This window comes from Acipenser ruthenus, chromosome 47 (genome assembly GCF_902713425.1).
Source record: "Acipenser ruthenus chromosome 47, fAciRut3.2 maternal haplotype, whole genome shotgun sequence".
In the NCBI taxonomy this organism is placed as follows: domain Eukaryota; kingdom Metazoa; phylum Chordata; class Actinopteri; order Acipenseriformes; family Acipenseridae; genus Acipenser; species Acipenser ruthenus.
The window spans coordinates 2,635,376-2,656,807 of NC_081235.1; the positions used below are offsets into that span (position 1 = coordinate 2,635,376).

Consider the following 21,432-nt stretch of genomic DNA (forward strand, 5'->3'; position numbering starts at 1 on the left):
AGAGAGGATGGGAGAATAGAGTGATCGACAGTGTCAAAGGCAGCAGAGAGGTCGAGGAGAATTAGGACAGAGGAGAGACAGGCAGCACGGGCAGTGTTTAGCAAGTTAGTGACAGACAGGAAAGCAGTTTCAGTGGAGTGAGCAGAGTGGAAACCAGTTTGGAGAAGGTTGAGCAGGGAATGGTTAGACAGGAAAGCAGAGAGCTGGCGGTGTACTGCCTGCTCGAGGGTTTTAGAGGGGAAGGGTAAGAGGGAGACAGGACAGTAGTTCTGGAGGGAGGTGGGCTAGAGGGTAGGTTTTTTGAGGAGGGTGATAGAGGCTTGTTTGAAGTCAGAGGGAAAGAGGCCAGAGAGCCAGTCTTATTATTTAACAGAGTTGTTGACTCGAGTTGGTGACTCGGACTCAAGTCCGACTCAAGTCACTTCTTTTGGGACTTGAGACTTGACTTGGGACTTGACTTGAGACTTGATGAAAATGACTTGACAACAATAAAAATTCAAACGCTACACCGGTAGCCGGTGGAGACAATCCTTGTTTTCTCTCTCTACCTCTCATCCATCACTACATAATTCACATTCATAAGAGGTGTCTGATACGGTTAAAATCCACACTGGCAGATGCAAGGAGCCTGAGGTCACAGCCTCCTGGCCCCACACCAGGAAATGGAGATCGCCCTCTGTGTATTTCAGGGTATTATTTGATTAATTGTAGCGTGATTAAACATAATTTGGTAAAATTAATGTGATTATATGTTAATATTATTTTGTATGTTTATGGTAGCAGTCAAGTTCCATGTCATAGGCTCTTTTACGACTTTCAAAAAAACACTCTTCCTGTCTGCTGGTGGCAGAGTAGTCCCATTCCTTCCCATTCCCGGAATCTTAAATCCCGTTCTTGCCCGTCCTGAGAGGTTTATTTATTTATTTTATTTCCCGGTCCCGCCCGTTCCCGTGAGCTTCACTCCTGTACCATCCCGTCCCGAAAAATTTAACACCTTTTTTTTCCTGTACCGCGGGAATCCTGTGGGTCCCTCGGGAGTCCCATCTTCATGTCACTCTCTACTCTCTTGTTCAATGGCAAGACTATAGAGCCTGCTGTACAGTTGAATAGGAACATAAGAAAATTTACAAACGAGAGGAGGCCATTCAGCCCATCTTGCTCGTTTGGTTGTTAGTAGCTTATTGATCCCAGAATCTCTTCAAGCAGCTTCTTGAAGGATCCCAGGGTGTCAGCTTCAACAAATTTACTGGGGAGTTGGTTCCATACCCTCACAATTCTCTCTGTAAAAAAGTGCCTCCTATTTTCTATTCTGAATGCCCCTTTATCTAATCTCCATTTGTGACCCCTGGTCCTTGTTTCTTTTTTCAGGTCAAAAAAGTCCCCTGGGTAGACATTGTCTATACTTTTTAGGATTTTGAATGCTTGAATCAGATCACCGCGTAATCTTCTTTGTTCAAGACTGAATAGATTTAATTATTTTAGCCTGTCTGCATACGACAAGCCTTTTAAACCCGGGATAATTCAGGTTGCTCTTCTTTGCACTCTTTCTAGAGCAGCAATATCCTTTTTGTAACGAGGTGACCAGAACTGAACACAATATTCTAGGTGAGGTCTTACTAATGCATTGTAAAGTTTTAACATTACTTCACTTGATTTAAATTAAACACTTCTCACAATATATCCGAGTATCTTGTTGGCCTTTTTCATAGCTTCCCCACATTGTCTAGAAGATCTTTTTCATAGATCCCTTTTTCAATTTCAGTATCTCCCATATGATATTTATAATGCACATTTTTATTGCCTGCGTGCAATACCTTACACTTTTCTCTATTAAATGTCATTTGTCATGTGTCTGTATTAGTTTTGAATGCGGTCTAGATCATTTTGAATGACCTTTGCTGCTGCAAACAGTGTTTGCCACTTCTCCTACTTTTGTGTCGTCTGAAAAACAAGTTTGCTTATTATACCAGAATCTAAATCATTAATGTAGATTAGGAATAGCAGAGGACCTAATACTGATCCCTGTGGTACACCACTGGTTACTTCACTCCATTTTGAGGTTTCTCCTCTAATCAGTACTTTCTGTATTCTACATGTTAACCACTCCCTAATCCATGTGCATGCATTTCCTTGAATCCCTACTGCGTTCAGTTTGAGGATTAATCTTTTATGCGGGACTTTGTCAAAAGCTTTCTGGAAATCTAAATAAACCATGTCATATGCTTTGCAGTTATCCATTGTCGATGTTGCATCCTCAAAAAAATCAAGCAGGTTAGTTAAACACGATCTCCCTTTCCTAAAACCATGCTGACTGTCTCCCAGGATATTGTTACCATATACTGTAGGTAATTTTCCATTTTAGATCTTATCATAGTTTCCATAAGTTTACATATAATAGAAGTCAGGCTTATTGGTCTGTAGTTACCTGGTTCGGTTTTGTCTCCCTTTCTGTGGATCGGTATTACGTTTGTTGTTTTCCAGTCTGTTGGTACAACCCCTGTGTCAAGAGACTGTTGCATGATCTTGGTTAGCGGTTTGTAAATAACTTCTTTCATTTCTTTGAGTACTATTGGGACGATTTCATCCAGCCCAGGGGATTTGTTTATTTTAAGAGCTCCTAGTCCCTTTAACACTTCTGCCTCTGTTATGCTAAAGTTATTTAAAACTGGATAGGAACAGGTCGACATGTGGGGCATGTTGTCCGTGTCCTCCTTTGTAAAAACCTATGAAAAATAATCATTTAATATATTTGCTAACACTTAATATATTTGGTAACACTACAGGGCCTGCTCTCTAGTTGAATGGTAAGACTACAGGGCTTACTCTTCAGGTAAAACGCTCCTCTTTGAACCCATTGTTTTGTGGTTCCCATCCAGACCTTGCATTTGCATTCAATTCAAAGGGCTGAGATACCAATTCATTAGAATGCAAGGTGCTGTGCTGTTTATTTGGGACACTGTAGGGCTTGTCTGTTTGTTGTCCCAATACAGGATTCTATCATTTTCATTCAGTGTAATACATACTTACAGATTCATGCATCTTAGGTCACAGTATTGGGTTTATACACTAAAATGTTCCACAATAATTCACAGCATTCCAAATCTAAAGGTGTTTTTATTCCGCTCATTTTTAAAGGTCTCACGAACAATCTGATAGAAGAACATTAATATCAATGGAAACGTTGCAAAGGTTAGTCTCATTAGATTTTGTAATAGTTAGAAAGCACCTTTAAGAGTCAGATGAATAGTCATTTATAATAGAAGACATCTCAATAGGTATCATAAACACAGCTTCTCAGACAAGGTTAACACTTCAATAAGACATTTGAAATGTTTTTTGTTTATACTTTTTCTCTGTTATGTTTGTAATTATAGTGCTTCAAAGTGCAATTGGGGCCTGCTCAGATGTCGTGGTTTTTGTATTAAGTCTGTTAAAGTGACCGAGTTCAGGAGTTGCTCTTTAGCAATTTACTGAAGGAAAGAAGGAAACATGATTCAGAAGGGCAGATAACTTGTATAAAACACTGGCTGATCTAGTTTAGTCCCTGGCCAGAAGCTTAAACCTTAGTGTTTAGTTCTGTGTTTAACACATCGGCTCAGTGACCTGTTTTAATAAACCATTTGTTTTGATACCTTGTTTTTAACCACATTATGTGGCTGTTTATACAACCTGATGTTATCTCGTTCAACCACACCACATTATCAGCACTTTCTTATCAGAAGCAATCTTTTTTTTTTTAATTTCCATTAAAATAAATCTTACAATTTTAAAAATTATAATGGCTATGAGGTAATTCTTACTGGTGTGTGTGAGTGAAACAGAAACTGATTTACAAAGTGAATCGAAATAAGAAAAACACCTGTACCAAGCCGACGTAAAGCTTAAAGCTGGGACTGAGAGTGCTATTTGAGAGCTATAGCCCCCTCTGCTGGATACTCATTGAGAAGCACGGGTAAATAATACAAATTGATGACTAAAATGAACAAGTTGTGAAATTACAATTTATGTTTTTTACTGTCCCGTTATTTTTTCACGATCTACAATCATTCATAGTAATATTATTACATACATATTTTGTTTTTTGGGTTTTTTTTTTTTTTTTTTTTTTTTAATGTTAATACGTACGTAGGGTGTCATCTCATGCGGTTTGGGCGAGAGGACCGCAAGGCAAAGCTGAGGAATGAACTCAGGAATAGCTTTTAACATTTTATTCTTTTTTAAAATAACTTTTATCCTCCCCTCGGAAATGGTTCAGTCTAGAATCATCTGGCACAGTCCTTGAATAATGCGTGCAGGCCAACAGGTAAACGTCTTTTACCTTGTTCAGATTGTAGCGATTTCATTTATTGCTTTTCTATCTCTGCATTTCGGTAATGTTTCTTAAAGGTACCAGGTGTGTGTTTTTTTTACGTTGGAATTAGGTGCAGTGCTCTCTGCACGGGATGGCATCTGTACACAGGGCAAGGGGTACTGGAATCTTGGCAAATACTTCACTGTAATTGGTTGATTTCTGATATGTGATTTATCACCTTTGATAAGTCTGTGTCCAGGTGCTTTGACTACGAGTTCAGGACACGCTCTTCTGTTCTAGTTGCCCACCATAGACATGTAACGAGGGCAAGATGAGCAGCCAGTGTAAGAGCCAGCGCCATCTAGTGATCTGTCGCTTTGGAGCAAGTTTCCTTTTGTTTTTCTGGCAGTACTCTGCTGTGCACTAGATGGTGCTGGAGCTCACTAATACAAAGACACTTCATTTAGCCTTCAGTATGATACATATGTGTATTGCAGGCTGATAGAACTGAAGAGCAGCTCCTGAACTCACCGTCAAGGCACCTTACACAGAGCTGTCAAATAACACCTTCTAGAGTAAGACGAACCGCTCAGAATTATTGCGGACACAACAAGTTAATATAATGTGTTATTATTCCTGTATTGATTCATTCTGATGTAAAGGCAAATAATGCGTTTGTATTTCTAAAGCAATAATTGCATTCTTTTCTATGGAGTAGTGGTGATATTGTCACAGGGTTTATTCAATGTTTTGCAGAAGTGAGGTTCAAATACACCCCCAATGCGAAGATCAGAACAATTTCTGGCAGTGTGGAGCTGAAATTATGCAGTGGAAAAAAATAATTACAAATTGCATTTTAAGAGTGAGGTTACCATATAAAACTGGTCATTATTGCATCTCCTGATGTACTAAACACTACACACCATCATCCGTGCCTATCAAACACTCAGTACGGCTGGATGTATACATACTCTCTAAATCTGACCTCCTTTTCTTTCCCTCCTCCTCCTCCCCCTCCTCTGATCTCTCTATCTCTATTCCTCTGGAATCTACCACACTCTCCCTCCTCCTCAGCTAAGAACCTCGGAGTCACCCTGGACCCCTGCCTCTCATATTCCCAGCACATCTCCACTCTGGCACGCACTTGCCGATTTTTCCTGAGCAACATACGAAGACTCTGACCCTTCTTCACCAACTACGCCTCCCAGCTCCTTGTCCAGGCCCTGGTACTCTCCCGCCTAGACTACTGCAATTCCCTCCTGGCTGGCCTCCCTGCGTCCGCCACCCGTCCGCTCCAGCTCATCCAGAAATCCACTGCTCGCCTGGTGTTCTCTCTGCCTCGCTTCTCCCACGCTACTCCACTGGCTCCCGATCACCACTCGCCTACAGATGCCTTGACCAGACTGCACCCAGCTACCTCCAGACCCTCATCTCTCCCTACACCCCCACTCAACCTCTCCGCTCCGCCTGCACTAGAAGACTGGCTGTACCTCCTCTACGATCCCCTGCCTCCATAGCCTGCTCCTTCTCCATCCTCGTCCTGCAGTGGTGGAATGACCTTCCTACAGATGTCAGGACTGCCCTGTCCCTGACCACCTTCGGGCGCCTCCTCAAGACTCACCTCTTCAGACAGCACCTGTAGAACTCCTCTTTTCCCTCTGGACACTTTATCACTCTTCCTTAATGCGCTTTACTTGCACTTATCTGCTCCCTATTTTACTGCATTTAATCCTGTACTTTACAGAGTACTGTACTGTAATCTGCCACAAGTGTTATTCAATCTGTAGTATTTTGCATTTAATTGTATCCTGATGTAACTATCACTGACACTGTTATCTGCTCTGATATTGATTCGTATTTTGTAATATACTTGTACTTACTAGAACTGAAGTCATTGTATTTTATCTTGCTCTTAATTGTATTAATACTTGTACTGCGATTCTTGAAATGTATTTGTTTACGACTGTAAGTCGGCCTGGATAATGGCATCTGCTAAGAAAGAAATAATAATAATAATAATAATAATAATAATAATAATAATAATAATAATAATAATAATAATAATAATAAAAGAACCTCAAGTTCAATGACAAATGGTTTGACTAGAAGTCTCTCAGTGTTTTCCAGAAGCACCACAGTAAATTAGCAGTTTTCTCATGGTTATGCTATGTGTTTACCATGGTTTGCCACACTCTTTACCTCTCTGTGCTTTACAATGCTTCCCTATGCTTTACCAAGCTCTCACTGTGCTCGAATACACTTCACTGTGCTTTTTATAAACCACAGTAATCGCACCCTTTAATCCCAATTGAACCTTCATCCTAACTTTAAATAGTGACTTGCTGTAGTTTTGACAGAGCTATTCAAATGAATGGTCTTTAGATTCACTTTGTATCATTTTCTGTTTCAGTTATCATATAATGGTGTCTTTTTAAAATGTTTAAAGACCACCTGTGGCCTCAGTATAGCTCTTAAACATGGCTTCTGACTACAGCCAGTACACCAGAGTGTAACCATTAACCTGTCCCCCTGCAACAATTTCTTATATCCATTTGGGGGAAAGTGTTGCAGGGGAACAGATTAATGGTTACACGCTGGTGTTGCAGATTGACATGATTCTGAGAGGTTTATTGAGGACACTTTTAAAATTCACCAGGATTTGATTTCTGAATAGAAAATTATATTTGACATTCAGATGGTCAGTCCTTGAAATAAAATAACATTTGAAGCTTTTACATTTTTAGACATGTTCGTAACATACATCTCCTGCCACAGCTGTAAATTCAAAGTTCGAGCTACCAGTGTGATGGAAAAGCAGTTTATGAACAAGATCTGCATCAACAGTATTACAGCATAGTATAGAATTAGCAATGAAAGAATTAGCAATGAAATCACAATGCTCCAGATTAATGCAAACATTTCCAGAGGGATAGATGAAAGGACCCCCTATCTCCAGAATCTGATATTATCAATACATTTTGCTAAACAATGTTAATAATACATTTCATGATAACTGGATAAGCGGTCCTGCAGATACAGGTAGAAATGTGTGAATTGTGACACTGCACCTTTAAGAACTGAAGCAACGCTTTTGGGAGAACAGACTCAGTCTGCTGTCCTCATCTGATCATGCAGCACAGCTATTCACCACCAGAGAGCCGGAACAAAAGGGTGTTGATGCTATTGGGCACAGATAATGGAGCGCCTTGTCTGACATGAGAGACAGTCTTTGTGTGAAAATCCTGTGCCACTTTGAGTCTGGCAATAACAGCAGCATTTCCAGATGACGACAGCCAAAGAGCTGTGTGGCACAACAGACAGATGAGCATTGAGAAGCATAGCAATTAATCAAGCTTCTGCAGGAGGCCTCCAAGACAGTAGCTGTTTATCTGCACATGTACAATGGATAGACCCCGTTCATTTAGTAGATTTCAGTCCTTACATATATCCATAAAACTGAAGAAATGTATTTGTTGGTATATTGAAAAACAGAAGGAGGTTAAAGCATTATTTTTTCACTTGGATTTTTCACAAGGAAGATTGAACTGCTCCCTCACCCCCTAAGAGAAAGGGTGCTCCCTCCAGTCCAGGGCAGGCTTGAAGCATGGAGACTGAACTGCTCCCTCCCTCACCCCCTAAGAGAAAGGGTGCTCCCTCCAGTCCAGGGCAGGCTTGAGGCATGGAGACTGAACTGCTCCCTCCCTCACCCCCTAAGAGAAAGGGTGCTCCAGTCCAGGGCAGGCTTGAAGCATGGAGACTGAACTGCTCCCTCACCCCCTAAGAGAAAGGGTGTTCCCTCCAGTCCAGGGCAGGCTTGAAGCATGGAGACTGAACTGCTCCCTCCCTCACCCCCTAAGAGAAAGGGTGTTCCCTCCAGTCCAGGGCAGGCTTGAAGCATGGAGACTGAACTGCTCCCTCCCTCACCCCCTAAGAGAAAGGGTGCTCCCTCCAGTCCAGGGCAGGCTTGAAGCATGGAGACTGAACTGCTCCCTCCCTCACCCCCTAAGAGAAAGGGTGCTCCCTCCAGTCCAGGGCAGGCTTGAAGCATGGAAACTGAACTGCTCCCTCCCTCACCCCCTAAGAGAAAGGGTATTCCCTCCAGTCCAGGGCAGGCTTGAAGCATGGAAACTGAACTGCTCCCTCCCTTACCCCCTAAGAGAAAGGGTGTTCCCTCCAGTCCAGGGCAGGCTTGAGGCATGGAGACTTGAGGTGTTTTTCTTTGTACAATGCCCCCTTTTCAAAAACATTTTGAAGAGCTGATTTAAATTAAACATGAGTTTTCACTTGTGTGTACATCTAAAAACAACAAAGGCATCAGTAACCACAGTAATGATGTTACTTTTATGAAAACGTGTCTTTTGCCACTTTGTTTATTGTGCAGAAACCACAATACCAGGGATACATTCATTTATTTTTTTAAGTCAACTTTTATACTGTTTTTACCTGGAAAATCTTTATATGGAATAGATCGTGGTAATTAATCTACACAGAAACACAACAGAGAAACACACAGAATATATTATTGTAGTCAAAGTAATAAAGCAAAAGGCTATTATTGTAGCATGACCAGGTCCTGTTGAAGGGGAGTCCCCAGGGTCTGGAAAGTATGGGGATGATTTCAGAGAATACTCTGGAGATTACAATGGCCAAGTCAAGTACCGGTACATCATTAGTACTAGTAGTGCCTGTTACATAAAACATTTGAGGGGTATTTTAGCCCCTATTGTGCATGGTTTGACTTAGACCTTTTTGTATCATTTTTTCATAGCACATTTTTTTCATACCATTTTTTATAACATCATCCTTTTTTAGGATATCTTGAAACAAAACTCCCTCTCTACAGCAGTTACTGCATAGTGTGATATTTCTTAATGCTTGTCATTTAAGGTTTAGCTTCAGTGTTATATTACAGTGCATGGCTGAGTGATACAAGCAGAGGATACAACGCTTTCAGGATTTTCAGCTTCCTTGTTTACAGTGAATTGGTTATAATTGATCAGTTATATTTTGTATTTATAAATGTATTGTGTACATTTTAAAAGTATTTACTCATTGGTAATCAGATTGTCTCCATTTTTTTAAAATGTTTAGACCGGCCTGTGTATATGAGTACCTGCACGTGTTTGTTGAGAATTTCACCCCTGCCCTTTCTTTTTTTATTTTAATCATTTTATTTAGAGAAATGTATCATTACTGTATGACTGTTTACTCTTGCATGAACCTTATTTTACCAGAAACCAGACTTTGATGTCCGGTTTGTTTTCTTTCCTGAACGATAGTCACAAACATGAGGCTGTTTTGTCTCCTTGTCACTTTGAAATCTAAACAAGTTATGAAATATGAAAAACTAAATTAAATAAATAGATGTTTGATATTTTTACAATGAGGTGTAATGAAGTATGGAATGAGAGTAACACATCTCTCACATCGATAACGTCTCTCTCGCATTCCACACGGGTCTGACTCAGGCAGTTGTTATAACATGGCGAGCCAGGCTTGTTTTGAGGTAATTCGCATAGCCCGTCAACATCAGTAGAAACGCAACGAATACAAAAAAATCGAGTCAAAATAGTACGCACTAATTCCTAACCCCTCGGCCAGTCGGATTCACTAGGGTTAAATATCCTGGGTCATTATATATTCCGTGTAGAGATTTTGAGAGAGGAAGGATGGCTACGGGAGTCTGTGTTCATTCATCGCTGGTGTGTGGTCAGCTGACCACAGTCCTGTTCAATGGCAACACAACAGAGCTGAATGTTGAGTATCCAAGGGCAGCGGTGAGCTCGTTCATTGAGAAATAGTGCAAGGATGAACTGAGAGAAACAAGCAGCACTGCCGGCAGCGTCCCCCAGCCGGACCATGGACGAGCCAAACATTTTGAGACGCCGCGGGCTACAGGTGAGACAGTGCCGCGCAGCGCGATCACATCTAAAAACTGTAACATGCAAAACAAATACCGGTACTGTAATTGGAAGTTGTGTTGTTTTAATTAAGCGTTTCCGTTTTTTTTTATGTACTCGGCTATGACACATAATACCATGGATTTGCAACAATGATATCAATAATGATGTTGATAATGCTGATACAATGGTATCAATAATGATGTTGACAATGCTGATACAATGGTATCAATAATTATGTTGACAATGCTGATACGATGTTGCATTACTTTGCCTTATGATTTAGAGCTCATTGAAGCCCTATGAAGTCATTGCACTAAAGGTAATGGTCGTGTATTGGTTTGATTTTTACAATACTGTAAAAGGGAGGTTTAACAATGCATTAGGCATATGTAATAATAATAATAATAATAATAATAATAATAATAATAATAATAATAATAATAAATGGCACGTCTAGAGTAAGAATCGATATGAAAATAACTATATGATCTAGTGAATGGGGCTGAGCGCAAACTGATTGGATTCAAATCCTACAGAAGCATTATTTGTCCATTAAAAGATGAAGCACCTTTGTGTGCTATGTGATTTACAGATAATTATCAACTAAAGATGATCATGTCTTATCACTGACGCATATTAATATGTTTATTATTGTTTTTATAGCAATGTAAACATTTGCATACAAAATAACTATTGTTTTGTAGAAAGAAAGAAAAACACACACATTTAGCTGGAACTAAGTGCGCTAGTATGATCTACCACTGAACCTTCTTCAGGGTCACTGTCTGGGTATTATTTGGTACCACTGTTTCCAAAGCAACCTGTTTGAGGACGCAGTTGTCATCGTCACCAACAGGGATTGATTGCATCATCTGTTGCTGTGGCGATATCTCTGTAAGTCAAGCTCGAGCTGCTGATGCAGATTCCACAGGACGTAGCGCAGGTCAGTTGTGTCTTGAACCACCACACAGGAAGTGTGCTTAATTACCAGTCTATTTCGCTAAAGCAAGCCATACCCAAAAAACAAAACACAGATATAATTCAAAACAAATATATATAGCTCTCTGAGCTAATATATATATATATATATATATATATATATATATATATATATATATATATATATATATATATATATATAGCTCTGGAAAAAATTAAGAGACCACTGCAAAATTATCAGTTTCTCTGGTTTTACTATTTATAGGTATGTGTTTGGGTAAAATGAACATTTTTGTTTTATGCTATAAACTACTGACAACATTTCTTCCAAATTCCAAATAAAAATATTGTCATTTAGAGCATTTATTTGCAGAAAATGACAACTGGTCAAAATAACAAAAAAGATGCAGTGTTGTCAGACCTCGAATAATGCAAAGAAAATAAGTTCATATTCATTTTTAAACAACACAATACTAATGTTTTAACTTAGGAAGAGTTCAGAAATCAATATTTGGTGGAATAACCCTGATTTTCAAGCACAGCTTTCATGCGTCTTGGCAATGTCTTTCACATTGATGTTGGGTGACTTTATGCCACTCCTGGCGCAAAAATTCAAGCAGCTCGGCTTTGTTTGATGGTTTGTGACCATCCATCTTCCTCTTAATCACATTCCAGAGGTTTTCAGTGGGGTTCAGGTCTGGAGATTGGGCTGGCCATGACAGGGTCTTGATCTGGTGGTCCTCCATCCACACCTTGATTGACCTGGCTGTGTGGCATGGAGCATTGTCCTCCTTTCTGGATGGCTGACTTCCAACTGAACCTGGAATGAACTGCCAAACCATCCAGTCCGGGGCACCCAGTTCCTGTTAGACAGCGCCCTCACAGGTCGGGAGGGAGATTGTTGACTAGGATTCATTCGCTCGCTGTCACAGACCCGTCTTATAAAAAGCTGCCTTTCAGCACAAGTTTTTTCTAGAGCCTCTCTTCTCCTCCACACATCCTCCAGCTCAGCTCCTTGCTTAATAGGTCGTGGGCACGCGCTATGGTGTGCTAATGAATTCCATAACACTCGCCATGGCGCGTCACCCTAGTTAATACCACCTCAGTTGTAGAAATAAGGTGTATGTTAAGGGATTGTGTGAAGACACACCTTGTTTCTACTTAAGAAGGTTTAGTGAATGTGCCCATCATGTTATGAAATGATACGCGTTTGCTAAAATGTCTCATTCAGAACTACACATTTGAGACCTATACAGTGAATAGATGTGCATGGTGGAGACCTTTTATAGAACAGTTTTGCTAGCTACGATTACTCTGAAGGATTTTCTAAATATAAAGATTTGCAATGGAAAATATACAACTGTTCCAGAGGTAAGAAGTTACTAGTGCATCTCTAGAGGTCATGTATATACTAGACTCAGGAAAAACAATTCCACTTTCCCAGGCCTGTTCAGAGACAAATGTGCAGGTGACGTTTTTAAACATGCCAAATACCCATGAGTGCAGAAACAGCAAACAAAAAATGATTCCAGGTGGCTGACTAGCTTAGTTACAGGAGCTAGCCCAGTAAATACAATAATAAAAGCCAACACGTCATTCTGAAAAGCACGCTTCATAAAGTGCCTCTGTTTTGAAAAAGGAAGAGGATGCCTTCCAGCATAAATGAATAACAGCTTCAAGGTTTAGCATTTCACTAATCAAGATTAGCTTTCTAAAGTTATGAAAGAGACACACTAGCTAGTTCAGGTTTCGACGGGTCATTTTGCAGACGGTTAATGATTGAAGGAGCTCATGTCATTGCAGCTAAATCTATGTTAAACAGGTCACTGACTTAGTCTCGCACCATCGAAGCAGTCAGAATAAGAGGTGTTCTCTGTAACGGTGAACCATTGACCAGGTTTGGAAATCATATTGAAGACACGGGCGTTATATTAGAAACTCTCATCATGAAATTTCTACGAAGAAGACGGCTTCAGGTAAAGTCTTTTCATATCTGAATGCAGTGGCTGCTGGTTCAGACTGTCACCTTAATTTTACAATTTACAAGTGTATAAGAGGATTCCAGTGAAGCCTTTTCATAACTACCTGACAAGGAGTATAAAAAGGTCCAAATTAATGTTATTGATTATCATGTCGAGCAGGGCCCACTGTGAACTGCGGGGCCCAGCATGGAACACATTTCCTAAGAAAGTAATGACTGTCACATAGGAGGAATCTGTATGCATTGTGTCAAAGTGTTGAGCAGCCTGTGTTTATTCACAGCTCCTAATTGATTTGGCACCACGCTGAAGACACTCCGTGGAAATGTGAAATTACACCTGCCTTTTCTGTGGCAGCTAAAATGATTTCATAATGTTCTGTACCTCTTTCAGCATTTCACCTGGATTTGAAATCGTCTCCTCCTTCAACAGCTTGTTTTTATTTGTTTATATATAAGGGTGTAGGAAAAGCGCGGGCCTTGAATTTGTTGCGGAAAACTCATTTTTTTATAGTTGCTGCAACTTTTAATGTGACTACAATGGTTCTATTATTTATATGTAATTTCGTTACAAAATAATGCTGAAAAGTAAACTGAAACAGAAAAGGAAACGTCACTCACTTTGTCTTTTGCTAGTGGTGGATTGGTATGCCTTCATCCTCTCTAGCCAATCAGTGATCTTCTTTCCCGTTGCTATGGTTAGCAACGGGAAGGAAGATTGTGAGCCGTGATGCAAGTACTGTAACTAACTTACTGTTAAATTTTGTGACTGAAGGTTTATTGGCGTTTTGCAGATACTGTAGTGGCTGTTCATTTTTATGAGTGAGTTTTTACTGTTATGCAGGTACTGTATGTTATGCGTCATTATTGTTAGCTGCAACTCTTCACTTTTAATGAAACATGAAACGTGTTCTTTCAAATGGTGATAAAGAGGGAGTCTTAAGAACTTATGTTCTGGTTATTATCTGCTTGTATGTTTTTTTCTTAGTGTTGTTTTTGAAGAAATGAACAAAAATCCATCTTGAAAGCAATTATACATGCGTGCAAACAGTTTACTTATGACCGCGCCGAAACCGCAACTTTAATACACAGTGGACGCGACTTCTTGATAAATAAATACAATTTTAAAAATCACGATTATATAAAGTTGTTTGATTAAAAAGAACCACCTTCCCAACATTTTGGTGTGCTTAACCTGCCTTTGTCAAGGAAAAGTGTGTTTGAAAACAAACAGGAGGTACTTCCAGGATTTTGATGCCATGGCAACTACACTCACTTCTTTCTATTTAAATCTATTATTAATGTGCTTGTGATGTCATTTACTACATAGTTAATGATGTAACGATCTACTATTCCTTTATTTAACAGGCATCATGGTATTGAGTCTATTTATCCATTTATTTTCCTTTATTCTTCTGTACGATACATTTATCTAACTTCTAAAACTTCAAAGTGTAGGTCATTCATGTTAAGCACATTTTTTATGAAGTGTTGACCTATTATTGGTTCATTTACTTCATTTCTTGGGTTTGGGAGGGGATTCTGTATTCGTTTATATAATGCTGTACCTGCCTGTCCTACATATTTTATTTAAAATGTTTGGCAAAATATACCATAAACAAGGTTGCTAGTTTTGCAGGACAGGTTTATTAATATTGTGTTTATTTTCACTATTTGTGATTTTCATTTTACCTTTACAAATATATCTGCATATATCTGACATGTGCTCTTAAAGGTTTTAATGCCCTTTAATGTGGCTGATCTGTTTGTTTACTGTGGACCAAAACGTCAGCTAAATTTGAATCCCAAATAACATTTTCTACCAATGGGCAATAACCATTACAAAAAACAAAACAAAACAAAAAAAACAACCTACCATATGTAGACTAACATTTGTATTGCTGATCAGTCAACATTTGTTTTTTTCAATACATTATCAAAACTAATTAAATAGTATTATTACTCATATGACAACAAAACATGAACCGCTGGAAAGAATTTCATCCTCCAGGTGACGCAGCAAGCACAGCCTGACAGCATGCTTCAAATGGAAATCCAGGTTTACTGTTACATGTGTTTCTTTCAGCACTGCACATCTGAGATCCAGATAAACACATGGAAGTGCACGACAAGATTTATGGAATTCTGTTGCCAGTTACAGTCCCGTTAATTTAAAACACCTATCCAGAATGCTGAAATAGTACACAAGTACATGTTCATTTACTGACTGTTAATGCCTCGCATTTTGTTTCTTTCAATTCACAGAAGGAGTTGAGTCTTCCAAGGAGAGGCAGCATGTAAGTACCAACTGTTCATTACTGACGCCTCTCTTGACGAATGCAGTGTCTTTTGTCTGGCTGGTAAATATCTACACCTAATCTAGTGTAATACAATGTTGTGCTGTGAGTGTTTGCACATGGAAAGTGAACCGGTTTCCTTTCCCCTGCCAGGGGGCTTGATGACAGGTGATACGTGTGCTTTATTGGAAATGCTGGATTTAGTTTTCAGTGGAGACACTTCTTACACAGAGAGTGCTGAGGGTATGGAGTGCATTACCTACAGCTGCCACATTGTTGATGCTGAAATCAGTGGAATCCTTTGAGGCTCTGCTTTGAGGTCAATCAGTTGATAGGAACCGGAAGAGCATCGATGGTCGTTTGCACGTGATCTTTTATTCATTTTCTGCCATGCATGTATTTTAGCATGATAGCAACAAAAAACCCCTACCACTGCTGGCAATAAAACATTATAGCATCAGTAGCATGAAAAATATCAATATGCCATCCATATATATCTTAAGAATACATATTTACAGACAGGTTCCATCATAAACACTCAGATTCTGATACTCAGGTAGTTAAAGATTGGACAAGCGGTTGTCTAGATAGACTCAGAATGTAAACATGACATATTCCTATACATAGACAGACATACATACAAGCACCTGCTTATCCATATTCAGATGCTCCCAGTAATGCTAAAGAATTGGATACGCAGTTCTCTAGATATTATTATTTTTTTTTTTTCTTAGCAGACGCCCTTATCAAGGGCGACTTACAATTGTTACAAGATATCACATTATTGTTACATACAATTACCCATTTATACAGTTGGGTTTTTACTGGAGCAATCTAGGTAAAGTACCTTGCTCAAGTGTAAGCCCTAACCACTACTTCACACTGCTGCCCAACTCTGAAGTGTGCATACATGGGCTCCCTCTGCATCCCGATAGAACTCCCTGCTGATTGAGAATTGGTTCTGATGGAGCAGCGATTGGGATATTATTTGTCACACTTTTTCTTATTAACAGCATCCAATGCATCGTGCTTTTCATATAAAAGATGCACACACCCTTTTTAAAATACAAATGATTGAGATTCACACAAATTGTTTTAATGAATATTTTTAAGGACTGTTTTATAAATGTTGTTTTAGGTTAAACATGATTTAAAAAAGGAGGTTGTACTTCAAACCCTGCCTAAATCAGTTCATGAAAAAAGGGTTCATTTATTGCAAGCTTTATGTAAAAAAACTAGCTTCAAATTTGATCGTACATTTATGTTTTGGTTTTTTTTTGCACAATTTGAGTGGTTCTAACTGCAATTACTCAAATACTGTTTTCGTTTACTTCAATAAGTTCAACTCAAGTTCAGGAGCTACTCTTCAGTTCTAGTTGTCCACCATAGACATGTAATGTGGGCTAGATCAGTGTCTTTATAGACGTAAGAACCAGCGCCATCTAGTGATCTGCCACTTTGGAAACCAGTTCTCTTTTTGCTGGCAATACATTCCTGTGCACTAGATGGTGCTGGATGTTGCTGTACTAATATAAACACACATGGCTAGTCTGTGTCAGGAAACTAGAACTGATAAGCAGATCCCAAACTCCTTGTCAAAGCAACACAGACAAAAAAATATTTTAAAAACTCAATATTTAAGTAATTGTAATAAGAACCACCAAGAATGATTATTATTATTATTATTATTATTTTTTTTTTTATTATTATTATTTATTTCTTAGCAGACGCCCTTATCCAGGGCGACTTACAATTGTTACAAGATATCACATTATTTTTACATACAATTACATTGCAAGACTCATGAAAAGGGTTAGGAAACATTATTTATAAATCCATATTGGTTTAAAAAAACAGTCCCTAACAAAACATTCCTGAAGTTTTGTAAATAGGACCAATTGTTTTTTACAATACATAGGGCAAAAAATGTGGATAACCTACCAGGCTAAGGATCTCTATTCCATTGCAGTATGCCAGTGCTGCCTGTGGGTGGCAGTCTTTACCGGGTTATATTTTATTAATGAAAACTAGCACGTGACGAGCTTGCAACTGGTTATCCAGGTTGATGGAGCACAAAGCTAAGATGTGCAGATCAGGACATGCACTATTCACTCAAGCACCAGACAGCTGTGTAAGGGGAGTTTAACCCCAGATGCTTCACAGTGGTAATGTCCAGTGCACTGTGAGGGGGGTTTCCTTTAATGTTGTCCCCTACAGTTTAAAAGGTAGTGATAAAACTTGGTTAGGACATTCTTTAGCACAAATTATTGAGAGTCAGAATCTGGCGATGTATGGAGAACTCTGTCTTTACATACAGTATGTTCCCATTTTCACATGTCCTGTGAATGTAGGCCATTTTGATCTGCTTTCCCATGATACTGTTAGCTGTCATTGGTATGTTTATAAGTGCAAGTGCATACTCCTTGTTGGGTGTGTCATACAAAGAGTGCAAGAGAAAATGCACTCTACTAGATTAGAGGCAGTCACCGAACACTTACAACATATTAAAGTCATTACATCTAAATAAAAAACAGACTTATTAAACACTAATCTGTTTCTATAGAACCAGTTGTGGTTTAAACATTTCAATAGTTTTGTCATTGCCATTCTGAGTGCGAGATCTACACTCTCTGCAAAGGTAGAAGTGTAGTTGCTGCTAAGTGGTTCCAATGGGGACGTGACTTAATTGTATTTACAGATGTGATACAGTTTTGAATCAGCATGAAGTTTTGATAATCCCAGTCTGTGTGAAGGTATCCCAGCAATTGTTACAGGAGCATGATCCGATACACTGCCATCCCTATAAGAGGAATTCTCTTTCTACTGCAGAGCGCTGCCATTGAGAATGTATTTGTCCAGTTGATTAATGACCCAGGATGTGCGATTAAAAATGCAAAAAAATATAACGCTGCGATACAGACACAGGACACAGCAAAGGTAACGCAATACATTTCTTGTAAACCTTGCAGGGTGCTCTGGAACGCTAAGGGGTAGATGAACTAAGATGGGCCAGTCGCAGCGCTAAAAAAAAACGCAGTTTGCATTTTCGTTGCGACAATTTACAAATTATACATTTTGTCGTATACCAAGAGAAAATATGTTAATGAAAGTGCCGCAATGTATTAATTAAAAAATTTGTTGCGTCTTCTTAGCAAGATCTCTGGCATACATTGCGAGAGTCGTGCGACTAACGTAGGACGAAGGATAACGTCTATACATGCAAGGGTGCAAGAATCAAAATAACATTGTTTTTGTTAAATGTAAACATTATCTATACAATGCATTCTGCTCTGTATTCATTTTACCTATTTTAACTGTTATATATATATGAAAAATGAAAGACAGTTTAATCCCATCAGATTCTATAGTTGGGCCCAAACCTTCACCCCCAAAAAGCTTTTCATAAATCATAGAGTAGCCCCTTATGTCCGACATAAGGAGGTGTCGGGTTTAAAAACAATACAATAAAATCGCACACATACACATTTACAGTTCTCGATGTATTTTAAATGTAAATCATTGCGCTGAAATAACAGTAATGTGTTTTGGGTACGCTACACATTACATTATAAAAAATATAAATCTGTACAGTAGGCCTATATATTTCTTAGCAGACGCCCTTATCCAGGGTGACTTACAATGGTTACAAGATATCACATTATTTTTACATACAATTACATTATTTTTTACATACAATTACCCTTTTATACAGTTGGGTTTTTACTGGAGCAATCTAGGTAAAGTACCTTGCTCAAAGGTACAGCAGCAATGTCCCCCACCTGGGATTGAACCCACAACTCTCCGGTCAAGAGTCCAGAGCCCTAACCACTACTCCACACTGCTGCCCTATACAGTACAGCAGTAAAATCAAATGAATACCTAGCGTACTTTTTTACTTCAGACTACCGAACACAACATAAATCATGCTGCTGCATTGTACACTGGTGTACAATGAGAATAAGATTATTTTAAATTGAAAACAAATGAGTTTAGGGTTTATTTTAATTATTATTTTTAACTTGGCCTACTTAGTAGCCTAGACAATTAACACACAATAGATCCTGGTCCTATACAGATGCTCAGAATGAGCTGGAGGGGTTAATGGCACATGTGTGCAGTCTATTGCTCCCAACACGCTGGGAAAACCAGAAATGTCATAGAAATTTGTTTTCAAGGCTTATAAGTACACCCTGACTTTAGTGAAAATTAGGTACTCAAATGCATTGAGCACAACTTGCAACTTTGTAACAAACTCAACTCCACGGACAAACCCAATATTAAATATCCCTATTGGAATTAATAATAAAACTGCCCCCCAGAATATATGGATAATATAAAAGGAAGGGGAGTTGAGCCACAGATCCAAGAAAAACAAAAATCGCTGGGTCAGTCAGTTTCAAATTACAACAGAAGTTTACAATAAATACTTCAATAGTATGCAAAATATATACAATCTTCAAATAAAGCTCCCCCAGTTAATTATAACCCACGCCCTTACAGTACAATACATTTATATGCACAGCAGCTACAGCAATTCACACATTTAAAAAAAATATATATATATATATGAATAAAAAGTCTGTACAGCAAACTACAAGAGAGCGTTGAGAACAAAAAAAAAACAAAGTCCTTTTAAAGCAATATAATGTCCATCTGACAACAAATCAGGAGCGTGACTAATCAAACAAAACAACATAAAATGAGCCTAGATAACGAGGTGCTCGTTTAACCCCGAGATAAAACAAACAAAATGAGATTTATGTACGAGGCGCTTGTTTAACCCTATAAACAAAACAAAACATTTCTCCCAGTCAAAATAATCTATCAGAAAAAGTAAAAAAAAAAAAAAAGCAAACACAGTTCAATCTCACTCAGCGTCCTGGACCTGTTTCCAGTACCCCTTGAAAGTCCTGGTACTGTATTGGGAGTTATATAAATGGAAAGACCTGTTGAAGGGAACCGGAGGAGGTGGCAGTGTCCTTGGGAGAACGGCAGCAAACATCATAAGACAGGAGAGAAGTAAATAAAAAAGCAGTACACATATACACTTAACTTAACAAGAATGAAAGAATAACGAAACAGCAAAGCACTTTCTATTTAACACTGAGAATATCTTCTTTCACTGAGTTTTATTCCACACGATAGCTCAGAATGTTGCTTCCTCCTAACAAACCCGAACCCCTAACACCAGAACAAAAGAAACTATTTAAACACACCTAACCCTTTTTTTTCTCTTAATTAGGGAAACGGTTTGATTGTTAGTGCCTTGATTGGATCTCATATTGATTTTAATAGTCCCCTTTACAGAACCCAGACAATAGAGAACTAGTACAGAGATCGAGTCACTTTAAAATGTGAGGATAGAATGAAAGCTTTAGTTTCAGCTTTTTTTTTTACTAACAAACCCTGTTATTAAGTTAATTCATCTTAAATGATTAATTAATGAGATGAGTCTTATCCATACAGAACACAATCACCTGGCCAGGTTTCTGCCACTCCATTAAGTGCAGCAGACAGCACATTTCTTATGCTGCTGTGCTGTAGCCAATGCTCCAACGCACGAGAGAAAAGCAGACTGGGAAATACCAGCAACAATTGTGACTGTTTTGAAACGTGCTTTCAAAAGTTCTGAACAAATTGATGCAATTGTAAGTGTCGTGATTGTCTGCAGCTTTAGTACATCTCATTGTAATATCTGTGAACCCTCATTTGCACTATCTCTGCCCCCTTTTTGCGAATTTATGCAGGAACGCCAATAATTACATATTCATCTAAGGTTGAACTGCAAAGAAAAACTGCTGCCACAAGGCATTCCCTAAAAAGAGACTAACAGCATTGCGCATGTTTAGTACATTTCACCCTAGACTTCCGACACTTTAGTACATCTACCCCTGAGGGTTTTGTTACTAACAGTATACACAAAAAAATAGTGCAAATTGCATTTATTGTAAAGACTGTGGTACAGTTGTGCACGCCTGAAAAATAAACATTAAAAAAACGAATATACAGTATGAACAACACATG

The 21,432-nt window shown here is 38.8% G+C and overlaps 1 protein-coding gene across 6 annotated transcripts in view; it reads left to right on the forward strand.

The window, feature by feature from the left end:
* The first annotated feature begins 10,072 nt into the window (after positions 1-10,072).
* The window catches only part of LOC117401529 (microtubule-associated serine/threonine-protein kinase 3), a 96,089-nt gene continuing 84,729 nt past the window's right edge, over positions 10,073-21,432 (forward strand). For 2 of the 6 annotated variants that reach the window (XM_059013998.1, XM_059014001.1), the window contains exons 1-2: positions 13,935-13,955; positions 15,377-15,408. In XM_059013998.1, the coding sequence (XP_058869981.1) occupies positions 13,950-13,955; positions 15,377-15,408 (38 nt within the window). In that variant the 5' untranslated portion in view covers positions 13,935-13,949. Of the gene's footprint in view, positions 10,190-13,934; positions 13,956-15,376; positions 15,409-21,432 lie in introns of those variants that run through there. The other 4 variants (XM_059014000.1, XM_059013995.1, XM_059013994.1 and 1 more) reach the window with 4 other exon arrangements.